The following is a 22042-nucleotide window of genomic DNA, read 5'->3' as shown; positions in this document are numbered from 1 at the left end:
CCGCCCTGGCGCTGCTCGTGCTGCTGGCGGCGCCCGGCGGGCTGCTGGCGGCGCCCGAGGAGGAGCCCGGCCGCAACAAGGTGCCGGCGGCGCAGGGAGCGGCGCCGGGAGCTGAGGTGAGGCGGTGGGGGGGGGGGGGTGCGGATTTTAAATCCTGACAGAAAATAATCCGGGGGGCGTTAGGAGAAACCTAACGCTTGCGGGATTCTTCTGCCAGGTGGTCACACGCAGAGGGGGAAGTTGCATACGCACCGCTCGACGTACGATGGGTGAAAAGTTTAAAAATCAAACCCGAAAGTGTGCAGCCCTGTGAAAAGCACAGCAATTCTGTCACGCTGCGATCCGGCCCTGTCTGTGCATGTGTTAACTTTCTCGGCCGCCTCTGGTCGAACGTGAACGGCAGCCTCCTTGGTTTGGGTCCTGCTTTTGATGATAGGTTTACTTAAAAAGTAAACAGTAATTATTAAGGAAAATCTGGAATGTGCTGGTCAGGTCTGGCCACTGAGAAGTCTCGGAGATGGTTTTCAACAAGCAAAACGCACCCAAAAAAAAGTTTATGCAAACTTGCATAAAATTTTAATGTGGTTGATATACTCGCGTTCTGCAAGAGAAGAAAGTGATCCTGACAAACATTCAGAGGACTTCATATTTCTCCTAAGCTATCATAATTGCTTAAGAGCTGTTTGAAGAGTGTAATTCGTACCATTGGCATCCAAAAATTGCTTGTTTGCTTGAGCATCGTAACATAAATAGGCACGGACTGTAAAGGTAGCAATACCAGATCTGAGCTAAAGCTGCTTTCCCCTTGTTTCACTGTAGCAGTGGTAATAGCCTGTGTGCTGAGGTACTGCCTTAGTAATCACAGCAGGATCTATCTTCTGGCTGAGAGACTGACCCTTAGTCCAAGGTAGGTGGCCACCAGTAACGTGTTAATGATAGTTAATGCTGCACGAAAGGTGCATGCTTGCGATGCCACACTAGGCTATATAATATGGCAGGAGAAATACCGAGCTCAGTACTTCCAGGAATCAGATGTTCAAGCCTAATTAACCCCATCTTTGTTTTGTTTTGCCTCTCCCTTACAGAAAGGGTCCTCGCCCGTTCCTCCAGTTCACCTCATCAATGAAGAGTCACCTGACAAGACTAACTTGGGCTTTATTCACGCGTTTGTGGCTGCTATATCGGTCATCATTGTATCAGAGCTGGGGGACAAGACCTTCTTCATTGCGGCCATCATGGCGATGCGGTACAACCGTTTGACTGTCCTGGCTGGTGCTATGCTTGCCTTAGGACTGATGACGTGTTTATCAGGTTAGTCCTCAGTGTTTTGGTTTGTCTATTAAAACGTACAGGATAAATACGTATTTATCAATACACCTTAACTAAAATTAAATCAAACGTAGTAGTTATATGCTGTTTGAGGAGGTGTATTTCTGTTTTGAGGAGATTCTGAAGGGTTTTCCAGGGAGCTGTAGCTCAAATCAAGTATTTAGGCTCACAACTCTAATTAGGAATTTATACTCCCTAGACATATATATATGTATATATATATGTATATATATATACATATATATATGTATATATATGTATATATATATGTATAAAAGGAAAAGGAGCAGAATTGGAAGCCTAAAGTACTTCCTTGGGTTTTGTACTACTATATTCCTTTATATTTTTAGCTCCTATTAAATTAGCATGTCTAAAGAGAGTGTAGGGGTGACTTTTTCTTCCTCCTAAGGTGAACAATTCTTAACACGATGCCAGATTTCCCTCGACTGCCTTGTATCCTCCTATGTGTAGCTAGTTGGAAGCTGTGCAAGTGGAAGATTACATCTTGTCCTGATCCTTTGTGGCGCACAGTACTGACAGAGCAAAGAGCTGGAGGGGAAGTGAGGTGTCAAATGGCACTTGAGGAACAAGTAGCTCTGGGTGCTTACATAGCTGTAATTATAAAATGGAGCAGCCTTCAGGTATATCAGATGTAGCATGTAGTTTGTTGTGTACGTGCTCGTTTCTAAATATGCCTATTACAGAAATCCTGGAGGTAGCGTCCTTTGGTTTATACACGCTGGAGACAGCCTGTGAACTGGCTTCAGGCCTCTCCATTTTCCAGATGTATAGGCACTGCGCTGTGTTGCTGTATGCATTGCCGCAATTAGCATTGCAGTCTTATAGCAGTTTCCATTCGCATTGTGTGTAATGGCAGCATTATGAGAGTCTCTCCTATTAGTCACAATGTTCTCTGAGCATTGTTCACTGCTGTGCTGCTTGCTTCATTTAACTTTATTTAGTATCATAGGTGATGGTGCACCATGTGTATCTTGGGAGCTCTCTCTGCCATCTGCCCATTACAGCCCTCCCTTTTTGTATATCAAGCCTTCCTTCAAAAAAAAAAGCTTTATTTTCCAGTTTGTTCCATAGTTTAGGGGTTCCCAACTGTTTTTTTTTTTTGTTTTTGTTTTTTTTTAATTCAGACAGGAGCTGCCTTTTTTCCCTCTCTCTGCCCTTGTTTCTTACAAACACAGCGAACTGCGTTTAGAACTACCTGGTTTTTGTTTTGTTTCTGTTTTTTCCTACCTTGATTTCATGAAATGCTGCTCATTTAAACTCAGTAGCTCCAAATAATGTGTTTTTTTTTTTTTCTTCTCTCGCCCAAGCTGTGCTTAGAAACATTTTTACCCTTGTGACATAACAAGCTGCCTTAGCATTCTGATTATTTCATTGTTTTTGTGTTTTTTATATGGTAAGTAATGCTAAAACCATATTTCTGTATAGATTCTTTCATGGCTTTACTACAGTATTTTCAGTCTTTAAAAGCAAGTTTAGTTGAAATTCTTATGTTTTACTTGGCAATGGAACTAATGCTGTTACTCGTGTGTATGTAATCACTAGTACTACAGCCGAACTTTATTTTGGTCTGGTAGTTGTACTTGGGGTAGTGGCAGTGTGGATGGATTAACTTTCAGGCTGTTTAGTAACTTCTGAGCCTGTTTTGAACTAGGAAGGCATGTAATACACTTCCAGGTAGCTCACTGCACATGCAGCAAAACAGCAAAGACAATTGTGAGTGCATGGTGCAAACAGCTGTTTCCTCTTATTTACACAGGCCCTTTTATGTCCACACTGCTAACTAGTTAGACTTCTCCCAGAAGCTGGGCCTGGATGTACGCTTCTTCTTTTTGAGTGCTGGTTTTAGCTAGATTTGATCACCTTGGATACCCCTAACAGTAGATGCTCTGTGGAGATCTTCTTTAGTCTTTGAGTGGGATCAGTGCTTTTATATTAAAGGACAATTGAATTTTGTCACCTTGCATGTTTACGGGGAGTGTGGGGGAGAAAGGAATAGTAACGTGCAGGTATTTGCATTTGGCAAAAAAAGAAATGAGTGAATTCAGGCAACCGGATGGTTAGCAGGTTTGTCTAGTAAATCCATCTTGCAGAAAATCTTATTCTGACTTTATCTGATAAATAAGACAGGTCTGAAATAAACGAAAAAAAAGATAGGAAAGAGATGCCATCCAACATGTGAGATAGATTAGTCATGGTATACAATACCAGTTAAATCTAACATGGTTACAGATGAAATCTCTTGACCTGCTTGGAGAAAAGCAGGATTTGTGTTGACCTTGAGTGGAATGAATTTTGCTTGGACTGACTCCCCGGAATAGCAGCACATCAACTTCTCCTGGTGTACCTCATCGCTGTGTTAATAGACTTCAGTCTCTAGTATGACCGGTAACAACTGGAGTTTCTGGAGTGGTGTTGTCTTGCAAAAATAGAAAATACTTTTTTAAAAAAGTTTCATATCAGTGAAAACTTGAATCTCAGGTTTTGCTACTGAGCATTTTTTAGATATGGGAAAAATAGTGATATTTATGCTTGATTTTGAAAATACATGTTTGTTTTCTTTCAGTTTTGTTTGGCTATGCCACAACAGTTATTCCTCGTGTGTACACGTACTATGTGTCAACTGCGCTGTTTGCAATTTTTGGCATCCGAATGCTTCGGGAAGGCTTGAAAATGAGTCCAGATGAGGGTCAGGAAGAGCTGGAGGAAGTTCAAGCAGAAATTAAGAAAAAAGATGAGGAAGTAAGTCAAAACTGTATGTGAATTATGGCTAATGAAACAGTTACAGCTTTCCAGTTGCAGAACTGTAGTGTGTTTGGGGTGTTCAGCCACGTCTGGGATTAGTGAGTCTGCACAGCAAATGTGTGGCCAGCTGGACAGAAGTGGACCTCGGGAGGCTGTTTCAGCAGATGATTCTGGCTCTGTGGCATATCCTACTACATGTGGAAAAATGAGGTTTTCTCCAGAGAGACCTTTTTTTTTTTTTTAAAGGCATGGGCTAGCAGAGAGATGGTATGAACAGTTGCTCTCTCATCGCTGTCACGGTCAGGTAAAATAACATTGAGGTTTGTGGTGCTGCAGCAAAGGGCTATTATAATAATTTTATAAATAAACTGGTCCACTTCTAAGGAATAGCATGCAGTAGCAATCTTATTTCTGCTAAGATTTTTTTTTTTTGGCAATTTTATCAACTCCTAATTTGAGAGCCACCGCTTTTGAAGTTGTGTCTATATCTGTCAGGTTGTCTATACCAGCTTTGGAATAGGAAGAAATCTATAGTTTGAAGTCAGGTATTGTTCCTGTTGTACTTGCACAGCAGTTAAAAGCTTTAAGATGGACAACAAGTGGAAGTTAGAGGTGATTACAGATATATTTGTGTGTATAATAAGCATTTTAAAATGCTGTCTAATAATATGTTGCAAATGTGCAGTCAGTGGTAATAACATTCCAGATATTAAATTACTAGCTTTACAGTTTAAGTATTTCATTTAGGTTATTTAGTTGATATTTCTAATCATATATATTGTTTTTTTTTCCCCTTGTCCTCTACAGCTTCAGAGAACTAAACTGTTAAATGGTCCAGGGGATGTGGAAACAGGGTCAGGCACCACTATACCTCAGAAGAAATGGCTACATTTTATTTCTCCAATCTTTGTTCAAGCTTTTACTTTAACATTTCTAGCAGAATGGGGTGATCGTTCCCAATTAACAACCATTGTCTTGGCAGCCAGAGAGGTGAGTGTTGCGGAATGCCCGTTTCCCCCCCGCCCCCCCATCCTCTTTTGCTCTCTTTGGGTTGCCTGCAGATTAGCAGGGCAGACAAAATATCCTTGCAGGAGGTGTCAGAGTCACACCTGCTGCTTTATTGTGCATTAATGTGACAGCTGTGCTGAGGCAGACCTGAAAATAAAGGCATTGAGGCTCTGCATACTATTAGAGTTATTGTCGCATGATTAGGACTGCACAGGCATTTCTGAAAGTAGTTGTTTTATATCATGCAGCTGAATACAGTTGTTATTTGGTATAGTGTAGAAAGAGATGTTACAGAACCTCATTCTTTGATCTGTGAGATCATACAGCTTTAACGCTAGCTTTAAAAGAAGACCTTCCTCATAGCAAACTTAAAACTGATAAAAAGATACTTTTTTAAAAAATGAATTTGATACGATGTACAGAACTAAAATTCCAAACAGCGTTATAGTAATACTGTAAATGAAATGATACTCAGCATGATGGTCAGAATGTGTATAACTGTAATACACTTAAAGGAAAATTAAGGCTTATAGTCAGCCTTTTAATGAGCTTGAATAGTTTGCCTGTGCTCTCTCCGTTCATTGAGATGATTTACATTTTTCTTCATAAGACTCATGCTTCTTTCAGCAGACTCTCAGACCTTCTCTTGGGTCTGTGTAATGAAGGAGGCTATAATCTGTAGGAACCTCTTGCCTTTATTGCACTGTAGGGAAGGTGCTTAGAGTTAATGAGGCAGGGAGCAGCAGAGGATGATCTCATTGTTCAGGCAGCTACATGCCATCTTCGGGAAATTAGGAATTATTACTCCTGCCTCTGCCAAAGTTTTTATAAAGTGTTGGGTAAGTTGCTTAAGCCCATCCTGTCACAGGTAGTTGTAGAATTCTCTTTTCCATTTTTCTGAGCGTCCTATTAGGAAGTGTCCATTGGACTCCGGTGTGATTTGTGAAGGTGCTGAGCACTGCAACTAAAGACTGTAGATGTTGTGCTTTTAAGTATAAAGTGTTTCTGTAAGTGGTATGAAAACAAGTACTACAAAAGTGAATTTGAGATGTCTTGATCATGGCTTTCAAAACCAATGAATGATTGAGATCTGGATCTTATGTTACCTGTGGGATTGTTTTTAAAGCCTTTTTGTAGTGTATTCAGGTGAATTCTTTGTGAAGTACTAAGATGTATAGCAGAAGTAGTACAGAAATGCTTACGAGGAAAAAATTATACAGAGATTGTGAGTAGTGTGGTAAGTCAGCTGTGACCATACATTCTCCAGCAGACTGAAAGCAAAATACTCTGACTGCTCATTAAGTGAGTAGTGTCCATCCTGTCACGAGTGAAAAGGGTTCCTTTGGGGGGGGAGAAAAGTCATAATTTAAACTGTCTCAGTGCATAAAACAGGAGAAAGATGTAAGTCTGTCTTAACCTAATCCTGAAAAAAGTACTTAAGAACTTGATTTAACACCTTAATAGTTTCCTGTATATAGGAAATGTTCATCAGTTTAAGTGTTTGAAAAGGAAACCAAAGAAATTCTATCCCATCGTGTTAGACTGTCTTTCTTGGCAGTATCTGAGCACTTGTGCTACTGAAGATACTACGCTAATGGAAGAAGTCATAAATTATTATATCCCAGGGACTGCAGTCAGGAATGGGATAGAGGGAAGGCAAGAGCCACCCTTTGCTAGAGGGCTGCCAATAGCATAGAAACGAGGGGTTCCAGGAATATTTGATTCTGTTTCCAATTATGGAGGCAAGTGTATTCTGCTGGCTCAGCTCTACTTCCCTCCCGGGCTTCTTAGTCGGTAGCTTTCTGTTCTTTGTCCACTACTCCATAGCTTCTCTCACCAGCTCGTGCTTTTGGTTTTTGATCAGTCCATGTTGTCTGTTTTCTTCACATCAGATCACTTCCTGGACAGTTTCTCTCTGTTAGAGACTTCACGCATTCCTCGTGTGGAGGCAGTAGCTTTTTCTGCTCTCTGAGCTGGAAGTCTCACTTTCCTTCCTGCAGGAGAGATTTGCAGAGGACTCAACTTCACTTTCCATAGTGCAGCAGAAAATCACGCTCTTATCTAGCCTCCTTTATCTGTCATTAAAAATTTGTTTTCTCTTTCTAATGCTGAGTCTTCTGTGAGGCTTTTAATATATATGCTGCCCTTAACTGTGCAATTTGTAAACAGATCTCAAATGTCTTTAAGTAGTAATTTGTTACTGTAGTGAGAAGGTGCTCATTATGCAAAGAGGTGAAGCATTGGTTGACAGTAGGTTTTGAAAGCAGTTTATTATCCTCCAGACCAAAATTTTATCGTACTCCGTTATTCACTTGATTTGTAATTTTGGGGGAGCTGGAGTATAGAGCGCACTTTTGTGAAGCTGGACAAAGGAGCTGGTATGTTTTAGCTACTGAAAACATTCATTTGCAATTCATGAATTATTTTTTCCCCATTCCTTATAATTAGGTTGGTGTTCTTCCAGGTGATGCATATTGTGTTTCCCAACAGCTGCCACCTTACCTCTAGAGGTTACTTAAATCACTCTGCTGTACTTAAACACTTAGGGATCTGTATTTAACCACTTGAAGATGCTTCTTGGTTGAAACATCCCACATTAGTCATGTTTAGATTTAAGCCTGTCTCATGAGCTGAAATATACTGTTGCTGTTCCTTAAGACAACGATAGATGCTGGAACAGACTGAACACCAGGGAATGCTCCACATGCCTCATCCTGCCTAACCAAGCAGCCAAGTTATGGTCCTTTCATGGTAGGAGGTTGTTGTGGGACTTAGTAGGCTTCCAGTTGCGCTGATGTTTCCCTTGTCTTTTTTCCTCAGGATCCCTATGGTGTGGCAGTAGGAGGAACGGTGGGACACTGTCTGTGCACTGGTTTAGCAGTTATTGGAGGGAGAATGATAGCACAAAAAATTTCTGTGAGGACTGGTAAGTGAAAACTCATTCCAACTGAAAAATGTTTTAATGCTGGTAATGGCTGTAATGTCAGTAGTAACGCGCTTGGGAAGGGTGTTTCTTGAAACTTCTGTAATTTAATTCCAGGGTTTGGATCTGTGCGCTTTCTGTAGTTCCAGAAAAGGTGTGTGGGGGGGTAAACATCTGCAAAAGGCGAAACGCATGTTCTGCCTCCTTTGTTAAGGCAATAGATGATAGACACTAATCTAACAATGATTTAATGTGCTATAAAGAAGCTCAGTGTGGATCTGTGGCTGGAGGAATGGCCTTGGTTAGACCAAAGACCCTCCTAGCCCGTTAGCTTGTTTAGAGTAGTAAAGTGGACCTGAAGTGGTGATACTGCCTCAGCCTCCAGCAGCTTGTGGCCGCTGTAAGCAGTTAATGGTTTTCATACAGTCTGTTTCTATATAGTTACTTAAACTGTTCTAGAAGTGCTCATCAGTAATATCACTTTTAACTGATGACTTGCTCCAGCTTGAGAATATTGAATCTTAATTTCTTCTCTATAGCCAAATACCCAACAGTAGGAATCAACTTCTCTTTTACACAAGCTGAAGTAATACAAGTAAAACAAAGCTTCTTTCTAAGGACCAAAATATATTCTTCTAAATAAAATTAGACAAGGGGGTGGCATATGGACATCCTGACATGGAGCTAGAAATAATGTCCACAGTTTGCAGCATAAATTGTAAAGTAAGATTGTTTTGGGAATCAGACTTCTTACAAATAAATAATCTGTAATGTGTTATGGAAGATATTTAACTTCCTCGGTGTCTAAATTCTTTTTGGTTTATTTTTCCTTTTCAGTGACAATCATAGGAGGCATTGTCTTCTTAGCTTTTGCATTTTCTGCACTATTTATAAGTCCAGACTCTGGTTTTTAAATTTTTTTCTTCACTGCAAAAGAACAAGGATTGGAAGCATCGAGCAGCTATCCTTGTGTGGTTTTGTATATAATGTACAGAATTAAACAAGCACTGAAGATGAGACACTGAATTTTTTATAGCAAATGATCTGTGGGATTGACGCATTTATGGACAGCTTCTGTGGTGGAGATCTGCTTACTGTCTGGTTGTATATTCAGCGGTATCTGCTCCCTTGGTAGGATTTGCGTGGCTCTCTTGTTTGCTGGACTTGGCTCAGCTGAGTTTTGAGGACCTACATCGGAAATATTGAGGCTTCTTTTTTTCTTCCTCCGTTACACACTTCCACCTCTCTTCAAGAGTTTATTCGTAAGTCTTCTCTGAAGCAGCCCACAAGTGTTTTGTTCCATATTGCTTTGACAAAGCATTACAGAGAAAACGGCTGGCTCCCTCTTCTGAGGACTTTGGTTCCAGCATGTGCCAGAGGCTGGATAATCTAAGCAACAAGAAGCCTGGGAGCAGTTCCTATACCATTGAGTGGCCAAGCCACCAACAGAGCATTTTATAAATTCAATTTAGAGGGCAAACTTCTTAATCAGGGATTTATATCAGGAAATCAGTGTCTGGTGATCAACAACCAACCATGTTTAATATGCAAGCTGTCTGAAGCTACTATTATTTGACTTTTTTTCTCCTTTTTCTGAATTTTAAAACATTAAGGTATGTGGAAAATAATGAAATGGTCCAACATAATGATATTCCATTCCCAGGATTGAACAATAGTGGAATTCTTAGATTTAGATGTGTTCATATTTTTCTTTTTAGGAATAGAAATGTAATCTGGAGGAGTATTAATAAAACATAGTGTCTCTCTGAGTTATTTTCAGTATTGTTTTTGACAGTTCCCATAATTCTTGCCACAAAGGTTAAAGTAATGGTTATATATTTAAGGCTAAGAAAGTTTACTAAATTTATTTTGGATGCTGTTATAAACGCCAGTTATAAAGACTTTAAAAATGTTGACAGCTTAAGATGTGTGGATTACTGAAATGTGCTTTTCTCTGCTATTCAGTGCCTGTTTGGGTTCTAAGCCAATAGCTTAAATCACCCTCTGAGATGTATTTATTAGCAGTCTTGTGAAGTAGAAGACATGGTTTCTAATGGTATCAATCTGCCTTTTACTGAATTTAAAGCAAGATGCAGCCTTACAGACCTCACCATTCAACATGTAGCTTGAGAACAGAGCACTAGCAGTCCTTCCCTTGGGTTTCTCTGCCAAGAGACAGACAGCACTTAGTGCCACCTTGCTGGAAACCCAAGGCTGTAGCAGCTTGCTATCTTTCATGCACAGCCATATGGAAGTGGGTTACAATTTCAGGCTCCAGGCCTGTATGTTCATGCCTTGACCTGAAGGAAGGGTGTGCTGGTTAGTTCACGGGTGATGTGCTGTGTTGTTCAGTTTGAATCCAACATTAGCCAGTCACTGCAGCCTGCTCTCTCCCACGCCCTGGAAACATGCTGTTGGCAGTGTGTTTAAACTCATACCTGCAGGGGATGTGTCATGCAGGTTGTGTCAAAACAGAAGGAACAGGGAACCCAAAGCAGGGAAGAGCCTGAACTTCTAACTGCTTGCTGGACAGCTGCTTGTTGTGTTACCCTGAAGTGGTGCTGCTGGATTACAGTCTGTTTGTAAAGTAATTATGGTGCTGCAGGCTGCTGCTCATCCTGCCAAAAACTTTTTCAAAAGACAAAGCCAAACTAGCTGGCTGTGTTCTCGTGTAGAAACTGTCTGATCTTTATATGCGTCGCTTAAAGCTGTTTTGGTATTAAAGCAATTATGACCAACAGAAGAATGAAGCTATATACGGTGGTGGTTGTAGAGGTAAATGTGAAGTTGCAGAACACACCTATGCAACTTCTGCATTTACATTTTACTGTTACAGACTTGTACATGATGCAAAGTACTGCTTTTGACCACTATCTGGCTGCTATCTAACAAAAGGTAGGTAAGAGTTTAGCCTGAATAATGGTCCTACTGGTTTTTTTGTTTTGTTTTGTACAAACATGGACTTATGCTTAGGGATCTATTATAAAATTAAACAGGTCCTGAAAAGTTAGCAAAAGTTTTAAAAGGCATTTTAGCAGTTGCTACTAATTACAGTGATTTAATGTTGTCACTTGCCTGCTGGAATTCCTCACAATTCAAAGAATCTGGTGCAGCCTCGTTACGGTGTCCCTGAGCTTGCTGAAGGTGATCAAAGTTCCCAATTTATTTTTGGCAGTGCTGTGTTCGCTGCCCTGTCTTCCCACACGGCCTCATAGCACTCAGACCCCAGCCGTCTCCCTCGACTGTTGGCTTGGACCCCAGCCACCTGGCTCATGTTTTTGGCTGGTTCAGGGGCTGGGATTTTGGCAGCTTTCATCACTGCTTACCCATCCTATTAATGCACTGCCATCGGAGAGGTGTGAGGCACTGTTCCATCTCGAAATCCTGGTATACTCCAGATGCAGGTAACGTCTTTGTGTGTGTGTGTGTGTGTGTATGGATAAATATAAAAGATCTAAAGTTATAATAATATAAAAGATCTAAAAGTCACTTGTGGTGACTTTAAGGGCAGTCTGCATCATAAGCTTCTAAATGTGAAAGCATTTTATTTGCCCATGCTTTCCTTCAAGTTGCAGGTGTTAATCGAAGAGGTAGGTATGCTGCTGGTGAGATGAAGTAAATCTGCTTACTGCAGCTAAAACATTGTGGGAGATGGGTCGCTGGGCTAAAATACCCCATGTGGGAGGTGTTGAAGGCAGAACCTGAGACGATGCAGACTGGTGCTGCGGCGATTTGAGATGCCTTGTGATTTCAGAGGGTGAGGAGCTGAAAGGTAACATCGTGGCATATGAGATGCTGACGTGCAAGCAGTCCTTCACTCCTGCTCTCCCCCAACCTGCTCCCCTACCTGTCCCCAGATTCGGCAGAAGTTACTGGTCTGTACTTAGAAAAACAAACTTCATCGCTGTCTTGCAATTCCCTGTGCCAAGAACTGAAGAACTGCGTGGCATGTCTGAATGAGTGGTAGCTCATACATTGCACCTTTGTCGTATTTCCTATTTCAATGTAGTAAGTTGTAATGTGTTTAACAGTGGAGTAGGGCATATCAGGGTGGATTACTCTGCCCTTTCTTGGAGATCCTGATGTGACAAGTTGTTTACCAACTCACAGGAGTGCTCAGGCTGCGAGTTAAAGCACCAAGGCGGGGGGGGGGGGGGTTGGAGTTTGAGATGTCCCAGTTATAGAGATGCCCTAGCTAGGGAATTTTAGCCAAGCACTGGAGGAGGGTGGAGGGGAAATGCGGGCTAAGAAATCACCTGAAGTTACTGAGACAACAGAAGTCATCTTCCTTTCAGTTGTGTCAGAAGTACTCTGTAGTCGGTTTTGAAGTCTTGTGGGTTGATTTACTTTTGCCTTATAAGTAAGATCAGCACGGAAAAAAGCATGAGGAATACTCAGAAGTGCCAGGTGTGGTTCTGTTTTACTGCTCTCAGCTATGTCAGTGTGCTCACGTGGAAGGGGATCAAACAGCAGTGGCAGTGCTTGATCTGCTTGCTGGTGGGGAGGAGGAGCCCTTTGCAGGGAATTACAAAGTCTCTGGTTAAACACATCTTCCATTCCACGACAGCAGTGCGGGCTTGATGCTGTGCTGGTGGGAAAACACATCAGCTGTGGTTATAAATGCTGCTGTCCTGAGGTGTAGCTGCTTCCTGGATAGCAGTGCTTCTGGGGTGGGGGCTGTATTATTAGCCAGTCAAGGCCCTGCTTTCCAGGAGCAAAATACATAGAAAATAATAGTTCTCTTACCCTTTTAAGGGTGGGCAAGCTTTGGGTTTGCCTTGCATATTAGAATGAGAAACACCACACTAGCTCAACCTTTAATTGTTGTAGTCCTCTGCAATTTCTTGTTCTTTTGTGGCTGGAGGATATTAAATACAGTGGGTGAACACTGAAGTGGTGAAAGGAAGGCTCCTGCCTTCCCTTCATATTTCCTCCCAGCAATATGAATGTGGGCAGGGATCCAGCACAGATTTCCCATCCCTCCTGAAGTGTGATCCCCATCAGCTCCAGGCAATTTCCCTGTCAGTTTCAGAGGCATTTCCCTGTTGGCTTCTAAAGCAGGAGCTTGTATCGCAGACTGTGCACACAAGGGGCTTAAAGGTGTGTACAGCCTGCAGCTAGTTTCCAGGCTTGAACATTAGAAACAAAATCGATGTGATAGGGGCTGTTCTATTGGGATGAAAAAAATGTCAAGTTTAAAATGAGCAAAAACTGTTTGCTGCTTGTTGTTTCCCAAGGTGCTTATTGGTTCACCATCTTCCTTACGTTGCATGTGGCAAAGTGCAGTAAGCAAAGATTAAGGTAGACTTGTAATCTCCAGTCCAGCCAGTGCAAAGTTGTTCAGAAGACACCTTGCGAACCAAAGTACAGGTCCAGTCTGACAACAAGCCCATTCTCAGGGCAAGGCAAATGGGTGTGTGTATTCGGGGCTGCTGCCTGGGGGTGTGACAGGCAGGTACTGACTAATTCTGCAAGTCTCAAAGCTGGGCAGGAGCAGGCTGCGTAACGGCTCCTGTCCTGGCACTGTTAAGAGTCCTGTATGCTAAAAAAAAAAAAAAAAAAAAAGCTCTCAGATCTTGAATGAAGAGGACCATGTGGTTTCAGCCTCATGCAGCCAGTTATCCTCAATTATTTACATGGCTGTGGCTGTCGTGCAGAGGCATTTGCCATGTTGATGTAGCGTTTTTCCACAGCTCACCTTGTACTGTCCCAAAAGTCAGCACTCTTGCTCTGTTGCTGCTGATTTTATTGCTAAACTTAACCCGTAACACTTCTGTAACGGCTTCATCTGTCTGTCTGTGCCATACTACAGAAGTGTATTCCTTCTGCAGTTACATCTTATGTGAAAACAGAGGTGCCAAAGGTGTTCAACAGAGACTGCTACAAAGACTGGATTTTTTGTCCTCACTGCATGCTGCCCTCTGACAGCTGAAGTCTTCAGGAATTTTGTATTGCCACTGGCTGAGGCCCAGAAGTGCAGAGTTAACTCACCTTTGGATTTCTAATCTTCACAGGCACTTTACGGTTGCATTCTCCTGTAAACAGAGGCTTTGTTTCTCAATTTGCACAGCAGCCAAATGACATTGAATGGCATTGCTTCAGGTGCTGCAGCAGTTGTAATTACTTGATAAGTTTTATGGAAAAAATACTTAGATATTTCCAAAGTTCAGCTTTAAGGAAACTGCTAGGCTTGCTTGCTGCATGCTATCAATCTTATCACAGGCGGGTGTAGACAGTCTTTAACTGTGGCACTTCTGCAGCTAGTTTTGTTTTGGTTCATGGGGCTTGTGGCATCTGAAGGTTGTATACAACTTGCACAAGGGCTACTTAATTCCCAAAGCCAAGAGATCAGTATCTTTACATGGGCAGCTGAAGAGATTATAGAAGGAAAATACTGCAGACTGTAGAAATGGCTAAGCATATTTATCGCTTCCTCCAGGCATTCAGCTTCAATTACAGGAATTCCTTCCCTCCCACCTTTCCTCAAGCACTTGGTTAATTTCAAATTATTAATTTCTTGTCGTTGACAGTCACGCTTTGATCAGTGAGAAAGGATTAGACCACCCTGACAGGTTACGTTCAGAGCAGTAAGTGCCTGCTCTGAAGGCATTCTGCTCTCAGCCAACTCTGCTTCTTTTTCTGTGGCGTAGCTGACAGGTGAGATAATTCAGCGTGCCTTTAAAAGTACCATCCTCTGACAATCCACCAGCAGAAGAAATGCCGAGGGAAGGGAGTTCACAGCAATTAAAGGAGGGTGCTTTGCCCCTGCCAGAAAGCAAGGGAGTGGGTATTATTGAGAAGCTTTCCCTTGTGCCTACAAATAAACAGCTGCGGTACTGCTCAATCATTTTGACAGCAGGGACTGTATGCGTGAAGATACCAACGTAGTCTTTTGGTTGTGCATGTTTAAACAAGTGCTGCGGGTGTAAATGCAAGACAATAATGTACACAAGTCAAAGGTCTCCAGTTTTTGGAGCGGGCCATTGATTTATGAAGAGATACAGAGAGAAGACAAGAGAACAGTACAGTATGCATTTTTACTGAGATCTCACAAGTCATGTCTGGGTAGGGGAGAGACGATAAAATTGATATCAAGCAACTTCTCACGAGTCAGGTGTCTGGGTGGAAATGGTGAGAGCGCGCTTCACTGTGAAACTCTGCTCAACGTGACATTAAGCAACTCCGGAAAAAATTCTAGAACTTTAGAAGCTACAAAAAGCAAAATTTTAAATGAGTTACATTTATTCAATTAAAAAAAATTGACAGTTAGTAATGGTCACATGAACACCAGGGAACTGTATCTACATTTCCTGACGTCAATATGAGCGGCACTAGGGCTTTTTTGTTTTACGTATACAAATCTAATGCCAGTTAAAAAAATACAAAACAAAACTGAAACCAAGACACTGTGAAATCAACACTGCTTAAAAACTCAAAATTCAATCGGATATATTTTAAAATAAATAGTTTTTACCTTTCTTCTTAAAAAAAGACAACTCACCAACTGCTTTCAAAGCAGTAACATCTTTAAGACCATTCCCAGAAGTGTTTCATAAATAATTACCCCTTGATTGTCTATTAATGCAGCATCTCTCAGTCTCAGCTAGGGTCTCCATATTAGGCCACGCAGGATTTTGTTCAGACACAGTGTTTTGTTTTGTGTTTTTTTCCCTCATTTTTATTTAAGTACAATTTCTTTGAATATAGCATATCATGCTGGCAAAACTCATGCAGATGACATAGCATGAAGCATAACAGAGCTTAAAATTACCTGTTTAAAAACAAATACAAGGAATGTAGTGTTAAAAATCATGATACTGAAAAAGCAATTATCCAGTCTCACGGACAACCAAGACAATCCAAACGTTCTCTCACAGTTGTCTCATCTACTATGATTTGGTTAAATACATCTTTTTAAATCCAAGTTTACTTACTTACTTAACTCTTCAACTTTTTTCCACCAGGGATAAGTAAAAAAATAAAAAATTATTAAAACTAGTCTCTTTCCTTTTAATCAAAATAACCATTTTTCCAGCCCTCTGACTGTACATCTAATTTTAATAACAATTTCAAATAGAGAAACTCATGAATCTGACATTTGACATCTCCCAATGCCACAACACTTACAACTCAGAACAATACCTGGGATAAACCTCTGAACATATAAATGCTTTTTGAATCAACTTCAACATCTGAAAAAGGCCACATCTTTAAACCTTCAGTACAATTTCACACAAATTATAATCCTAAGGGACACTTTGAATTACTAAGCAGGCAAGTAAGCCCCCAGATGATTCTCTCTCATAGGCAACTGTGCAACTTAAAAAGTCTCCTTCAAAGGAAGCTATAATCAGTAATCCTTTCCCCATGCCATATAAAACACAAAGCCAACCAGTTTTTGAAGCCTTTTTAATCTTGCACTTTGAGCCTCAAAGGATCACCGTATTAAAGAAACATTTTCCAGAAATGTCTCTCTTGACAGCTTTATGCATGTTATTCCTTGATGCCCCCCCCTTTTAACAGTTTCACTGACTAAAGAAATAAACTGGTTTTCAAATAGTCTTTTCAGTAAAGTGCTTGTCATTACCCAAAAAAAAAGTGCTATTTGAATCTTAAGAAAATTTCTTTTTCTGTGAAAAACTGCCTGATATAGCTTTATTTTTATTTCTTTTTACAGAAAGTTGAAACGAAACCTATCTGTTGTAAGGAAACTGGGTTACTAATTTTGGTGTTTGGCAGCAGGCAAGATGCCCACAGAAGGTGGTGACACACTGGAACCGTAGTGCAGAAGGTAAACCTTCTAGATGAAATGGAAGGCATATGGAGAGCTCCTACTAGAATCCTTTCATATTTATATACAAATATAATATATATTAAATATAATATAAAAATAGCTATATTCATTTTTTCTCTGAAATAATCCTAGAAGCTTTTCTTCAAATCCTCACCCATGGCAGGCAAACAATGTCTTCTAAACCCCATGCAACTCTGCTGTCTTTCTCGCTCTGCTACACGCCACCAGACCGTTTCTTCATAAACGCCATCCTCTCCTTAACAGACTCCTTCCCTTCTGTCAGAGTCATTCTGTAACATTTACACTCCAGAACCTGCAGCATCACAGCATTCGTTATCATGCCCTTTATTAGGATGTTGCAAATAAGTCTATGACTGTAGTAAATGAGTCAGGCAGAAGCAAAAGGCTGATTAAGAAAGAGGCAATAGCCTGGTCCTCTTCCCTCTATAAAATCAAGGACAGCTCAGCAATTGATTCAGCAACAAGGGAAGCTGCAGACATTTTAAACGTGCACCTTTCAGTCACTAGCTGTTAAACAAAGCATTTGCATCCTTGCACAGAATCTGGACCAAGTTCTACTTACATACTTGCTTGTGTATAAAGTTTGCCTGATTCGTGGTATGGATTTCTCTGTTTTTCCAGTTTGAATTTCCCCATCTTCTATACTTTCCCTATGAGCTCGTCGTTCTGTAATTGGATGACCTCTCCCTGAGGTTACAAAAAGCTTCTTGATCAAAGCGTACATTTCTACAGTTCTCTTTCAGCAGCCACGCTATTGTCGTCGTCTAACTTCTCTCTCACCTAGCTGAGCCTTTTTACCAACAGACCTATAGCAGCACACAAGAGTATTTGGGAAGGGGGAGATGGGAAGAGAAGTTTAAACGAACCTTTATATAAAAAGCTGCGTCATTAACTGCTGGGCTGGTATCTCTATTTCTTGTAATTCCCATATAACAGCTTAATACACCTATTTTACTACTATTCCAGAGTTCTAACAGCACTATTAAAGCTCTCCCAGAATATTTTAGTGCTCTGTTATTATTGTAATCGGTTAACAATTTTTATCTAACCTATTTTCCATTAACAGAAGTGCTCATAGAACCGACCTCTAGTCAATGCAGCTTATTTTAGAAACTGGTGGAACAGTGTGGTAGTCAGGGTGGAGCAAGGCAAACTTCTTTACATCAAGCTTGACAGAAACAGGTTTCTGATCATTACTCCAGCTCAGAGGATGCCAGAAATCCCTTAAAAGAACATTATTTTTTCCTAGCTATGTTTGGTTTTGGCACCTGCTCCTCACTCCAAGTTGAAAGAGGCTTCTTGGAGCAGAAACCAATCTCATTCTCTTTGGTACTGTATTTCTCACACTCCTTCCTTGTTTGCTACTGTGCTTTTTGGTGCCAAACTCTTGCTTTGTAACTGGGGAATAACAAGAATGCAATGGTGGGACACCTGCAAAGGCCAGCCTCAAAACATAGCCAACGGCATCCAATGCTTGCTAAACTGGGATCACCTTCCTATGGGTTTGGCTCATCCAGTAATACAATCAAACTGTTCCATAGTACAAAATAGTCCACCACCATTTGGTTACATTCATTCAACTCCTCCTCACTATTCAAGATTAATCCAGCTTTCTCTCCCTCCTACTAAATTAACTGCTTTTGCTGTTTATGTATCAGATCTATCTGCATTTATTCATTTTCCTCTGAAGTTGTGGTTTTCACAAATTAGTACCATAAAAACCTACTGAACGTTTACTTAAAATAGCATATCGTATCTGTTGGAACTTTTTATTTTCTTTATAAAGTGAAGTTGCCTTCTGAAGTCTTAGTTCAGTGATACCTCTTAAATCAATAGCCTGGTAGTGTTAAATGCAATCACGATCTCCCCCAAAACATGCTTTAAACACTACAACAATTACTTTGTTGTTGTTCTGTTTTAAATCAGGTTACTGTTCCTACTCCTGCAAAAGGAGTGCCCTCTATTTTGAGATCTTTTACGAGCATTACCTTTAAGGTCTGAGATTCTAGAGCCGCATCTGTTTCTGGCTAGTGTTTGAGGGGGAGCAGCACTCAAAAATGCTCATGTTCTCAACTCAGACCATCATTAAAATGAACACAGTACAGAAAAAGCTATGAAGCAGATACACAGGTTTGGTTGACAATGTACTAAGACTTCAAAATTGAAATTGAATGGTTACAGATTCAAGACATTGTAATTCAAAATGTTCAACATTATCACCTGAATTAAAATCAAGGCACTATGGGTTTTTTTTTGTTGTTGTTAAAATGACCCTGAATTAGTTCTGACTAAAGAAAGATCTAATTTTTGAAGGAGAATAAAAAGATTCCAACATACTTTAACAAGTTACAATTCCCACCACAGAGAAAGTGGTTAAAAAGTGCCCAAAAGGTTATTAAATGTAAATATATTTTTGTGCAAATTACTCCTATAACTGAAACATTCTTGAAAATTACTGTCATTTTTTTTAAACCTTTTACATAAATATTTCCAACTATGAACTATATCAAAAGATAGCTTTGGGGAATAAAATTCCAAACCATCCACAAGGAAGCAGTGCAAATTCCTATTTTTCAAATACAATGAATTAGTTATGAAATGACGGATGATATTCATGAATCTGAATGTCCTGAACCCTGATGCATGATCACCAGTTCAAACAGCTTCATCAATAATTTAACCTCGAGAAGTCATCTAACCAACACACTATACCTCACTGAACAAACTGTGACATCACAGACAAAGCACAAACAGGAGACTTGTGCCCACACTAAGGGTGAAAATAATGATGCATCATGTTGTAAACAAAAGGGTAGAACAGAGGAAAACATTAGTCTGAGTATGGCGTAAGAATTTAGGGAAACATATTCAAACCTACAAATAACAGATTACATTTTCATGCATCATATAAAATATTTTGCTCTTTCTCCTTTTATGCAGACATATACACAATATTTTACAGCATCTGTACAACAGAGAACTGGATTTCACACAACATTTTCAAAATATTTACTGTCCCATAATCATCTGAAAAAATTAGATGTTTGTTGGACTATATTTCCTGGCATTTTTTCTGCTAATTCAAACGATTGCTCCGTGTCCATTTTAATACTTTAAAAATGTACAGGACTGATAAAAAATACCAATATTTTCAGCATCCCTCTCATTTCAGTCACATTTTGAGCTTTCACCTGGACAAATTAACACATGGCAGCAAATCCTTTAGAACACAGAAACTGGGGCAACTATCAAAGTTGGCCATGTCCCCGTCATTACCTTGTGGCTTTTCTTAACAGGTTCCAGAAGTTAGCTGTAGATCTCAAGACCGTGGTGTTAGAAAGGCTTTGTACTGCTACCTCTGTAACCTCAGTGCAACTGTTTATGGAGCAGCCCCTAGCTGGTAGTTTGCTTCAAAAAGAGGCAGAGCCCCAGCTATTGTGGCTGAACTTTGGAAGGATCAGTCATCTTGTCAGTTCTGTGTCGTGAAAGTTGCTGCTGCTGCTGAGATTGATGCTGCTGGTGGTGGGACTGAGTAAAAGTGCTTTGTTGTAGTGGGAAAGCAGCAGAGAGGATAAGCTGAGCTGACTGATTTCCATGAAGTAACCTGGATGTCTGAAACAAGCAAACAGAAGATTATTTTTCCTGCTGCACTGAGAAGCAGGCCTAGCTGCTTTTTACGTTTTCAGAGGAGCTCAATCACAACAAACTTCTGATTCAGCCAGTTAAGCTGAACAAAACACAAAGATTAGTTCATACTAATGAAACTAATTACAGCATCTGACCAGTTAATAAAGCAGCTGGTCTTCGTAATTTCCTGGTAACAATGGGTAGAACACATGGCAGTTCATCTCCATGTCAAACCACAAGAGCATAACCGGGTCTAAGGAATCTATTTTAATAGTACAGGTGCCTGTTACTGCAGTCACGCAAGAAAACAGTACATGAGTTGGCACAGATCAAATTTATCCCCAGATAAAAATTAACCATCAAAGAAACTGCCACATTTGCAGAACCAAACATCCACACTGAAAGGAATTAATCACTTTTGGAAATAGTACTTATTTTTAACGTTGACCTTCTTAAAACCAAAAAAAATGATGGTACTGAAGAAAAGCAGCTAATGTGCTTGGACATCTCAATTCTGAACATGTTCTGCAACTATATCAACTGCTGCACCTGCAGAATCAGACTGTAAGAAGCCCCAGTGAACAGAGGCAGAATAAAAACACTGATCCTTTTCTCCCTTTTTAAGAAGGGAGAATAACAAAACACAATTGGTTACTTTGAATCCTAGCACTTCAGTAGTTGGTATTAAAAATCCCAAACTTTTGCCTAGAAAAAAAATCCTGGACAGAAATGGACCTTTGGAGATCTTCATCTTCACTAAACCTTCTGGTTTTCATCAGAATGAAGTCAAAACTGTACAAACATCTTAATATAAAAATAGAGATAGACGCTACCTACCTGCTAAATTGTATTATTCTTGAAGTACTTATCTGAGTTGTCAGAGAACACATGCAAATCTGCTCTGGTTTGATTCAGTTCACAAGCCTCAGGCTCCCACTACATAAATGAGTCCTGAAATTCAAATCACCAAGTATTCTTCTCTCTTGAAGGTCTTTTCCAACCTTAACGATTCTATGATTCTCTTTTTGATTAGAAATGTCAACTTGTGGCTGAAAAGCCTTTTCCTAATGCATGAATCGTATGTTCCTGTGAAAAATGTTTTTAGCTAGTCAGTAGTTTCTGCCAATGCCCTAGTCAAAGGAAATTTTAATTAGCCCTAAACAGAACCTTAACTATTCGTTGTGTATGTAAACACAAATGAAGCCTCCTGTTACTTACTCCACTGTATATATTCCCCCTACACACAGGACCCTTCTTTTAGTGCAAAGGGGAGATTGCACGTAGCAAGAAAGATGAAATAGTGACTGCAAAATAAGGATTTTTAATTATGTACACTCTTTAAGAGTAAAAAAAAAATAAAAAATAGAAATTTCCAGAGTAGTTAAAGAATGCTAAGAATGTGCACAAACTGCAGAGTGATAGTTGCATGGACTTTACCTTTCTTTGGAGAAGGCACCACTGGAGGCCGAACCCACACTTTCTTAGAAGCACTTCCTCTCTTGTGTTCTAGCTACCACTGTGTCTCCTTCACCTACATTACCTTCTGGGTGAGCTACATGCCAGTGGTTAATTAGAAT

At 40.3% G+C, this 22042-nt stretch overlaps 2 protein-coding genes across 11 annotated transcripts in view; one reads left to right on the top strand and one right to left on the bottom strand.

The window, feature by feature from the left end:
- Positions 1-5: 5 nt before the first annotated feature.
- On the top strand, positions 6-9796 carry TMEM165 (transmembrane protein 165; the record flags this gene model as incomplete). The annotated part of the gene is made up of 6 exons (XM_035324378.1): positions 6-116; positions 1086-1311; positions 3914-4089; positions 4900-5082; positions 7921-8026; positions 8861-9796. Coding segments are annotated over 6 exons (879 nt in total), but the record flags the coding sequence as incomplete, so codon positions are not given.
- A 5254-nt stretch (positions 9797-15050) lies between these two features.
- Positions 15051-22042, bottom strand: part of CLOCK (clock circadian regulator) — a 62910-nt gene continuing 55918 nt past the window's right edge. For 9 of the 10 annotated variants that reach the window (XM_035323680.1, XM_035323689.1, XM_035323686.1 and 6 more), the window contains one exon: positions 15051-20450. In XM_035323680.1, the coding sequence (XP_035179571.1) occupies positions 20271-20450 (180 nt within the window). In that variant the 3' untranslated portion in view covers positions 15051-20270. The remainder of the gene's footprint in view (positions 20451-22042) is intronic. The other variant, XM_035323690.1, reaches the window with a different exon arrangement.

The sequence above is a fragment of the Oxyura jamaicensis genome, chromosome 4 (assembly GCF_011077185.1).
Source record: "Oxyura jamaicensis isolate SHBP4307 breed ruddy duck chromosome 4, BPBGC_Ojam_1.0, whole genome shotgun sequence".
NCBI classification, from domain to species: Eukaryota; Metazoa; Chordata; class Aves; order Anseriformes; family Anatidae; genus Oxyura; species Oxyura jamaicensis.
This window is presented reverse-complemented; position numbering and strand designations above follow the sequence as displayed.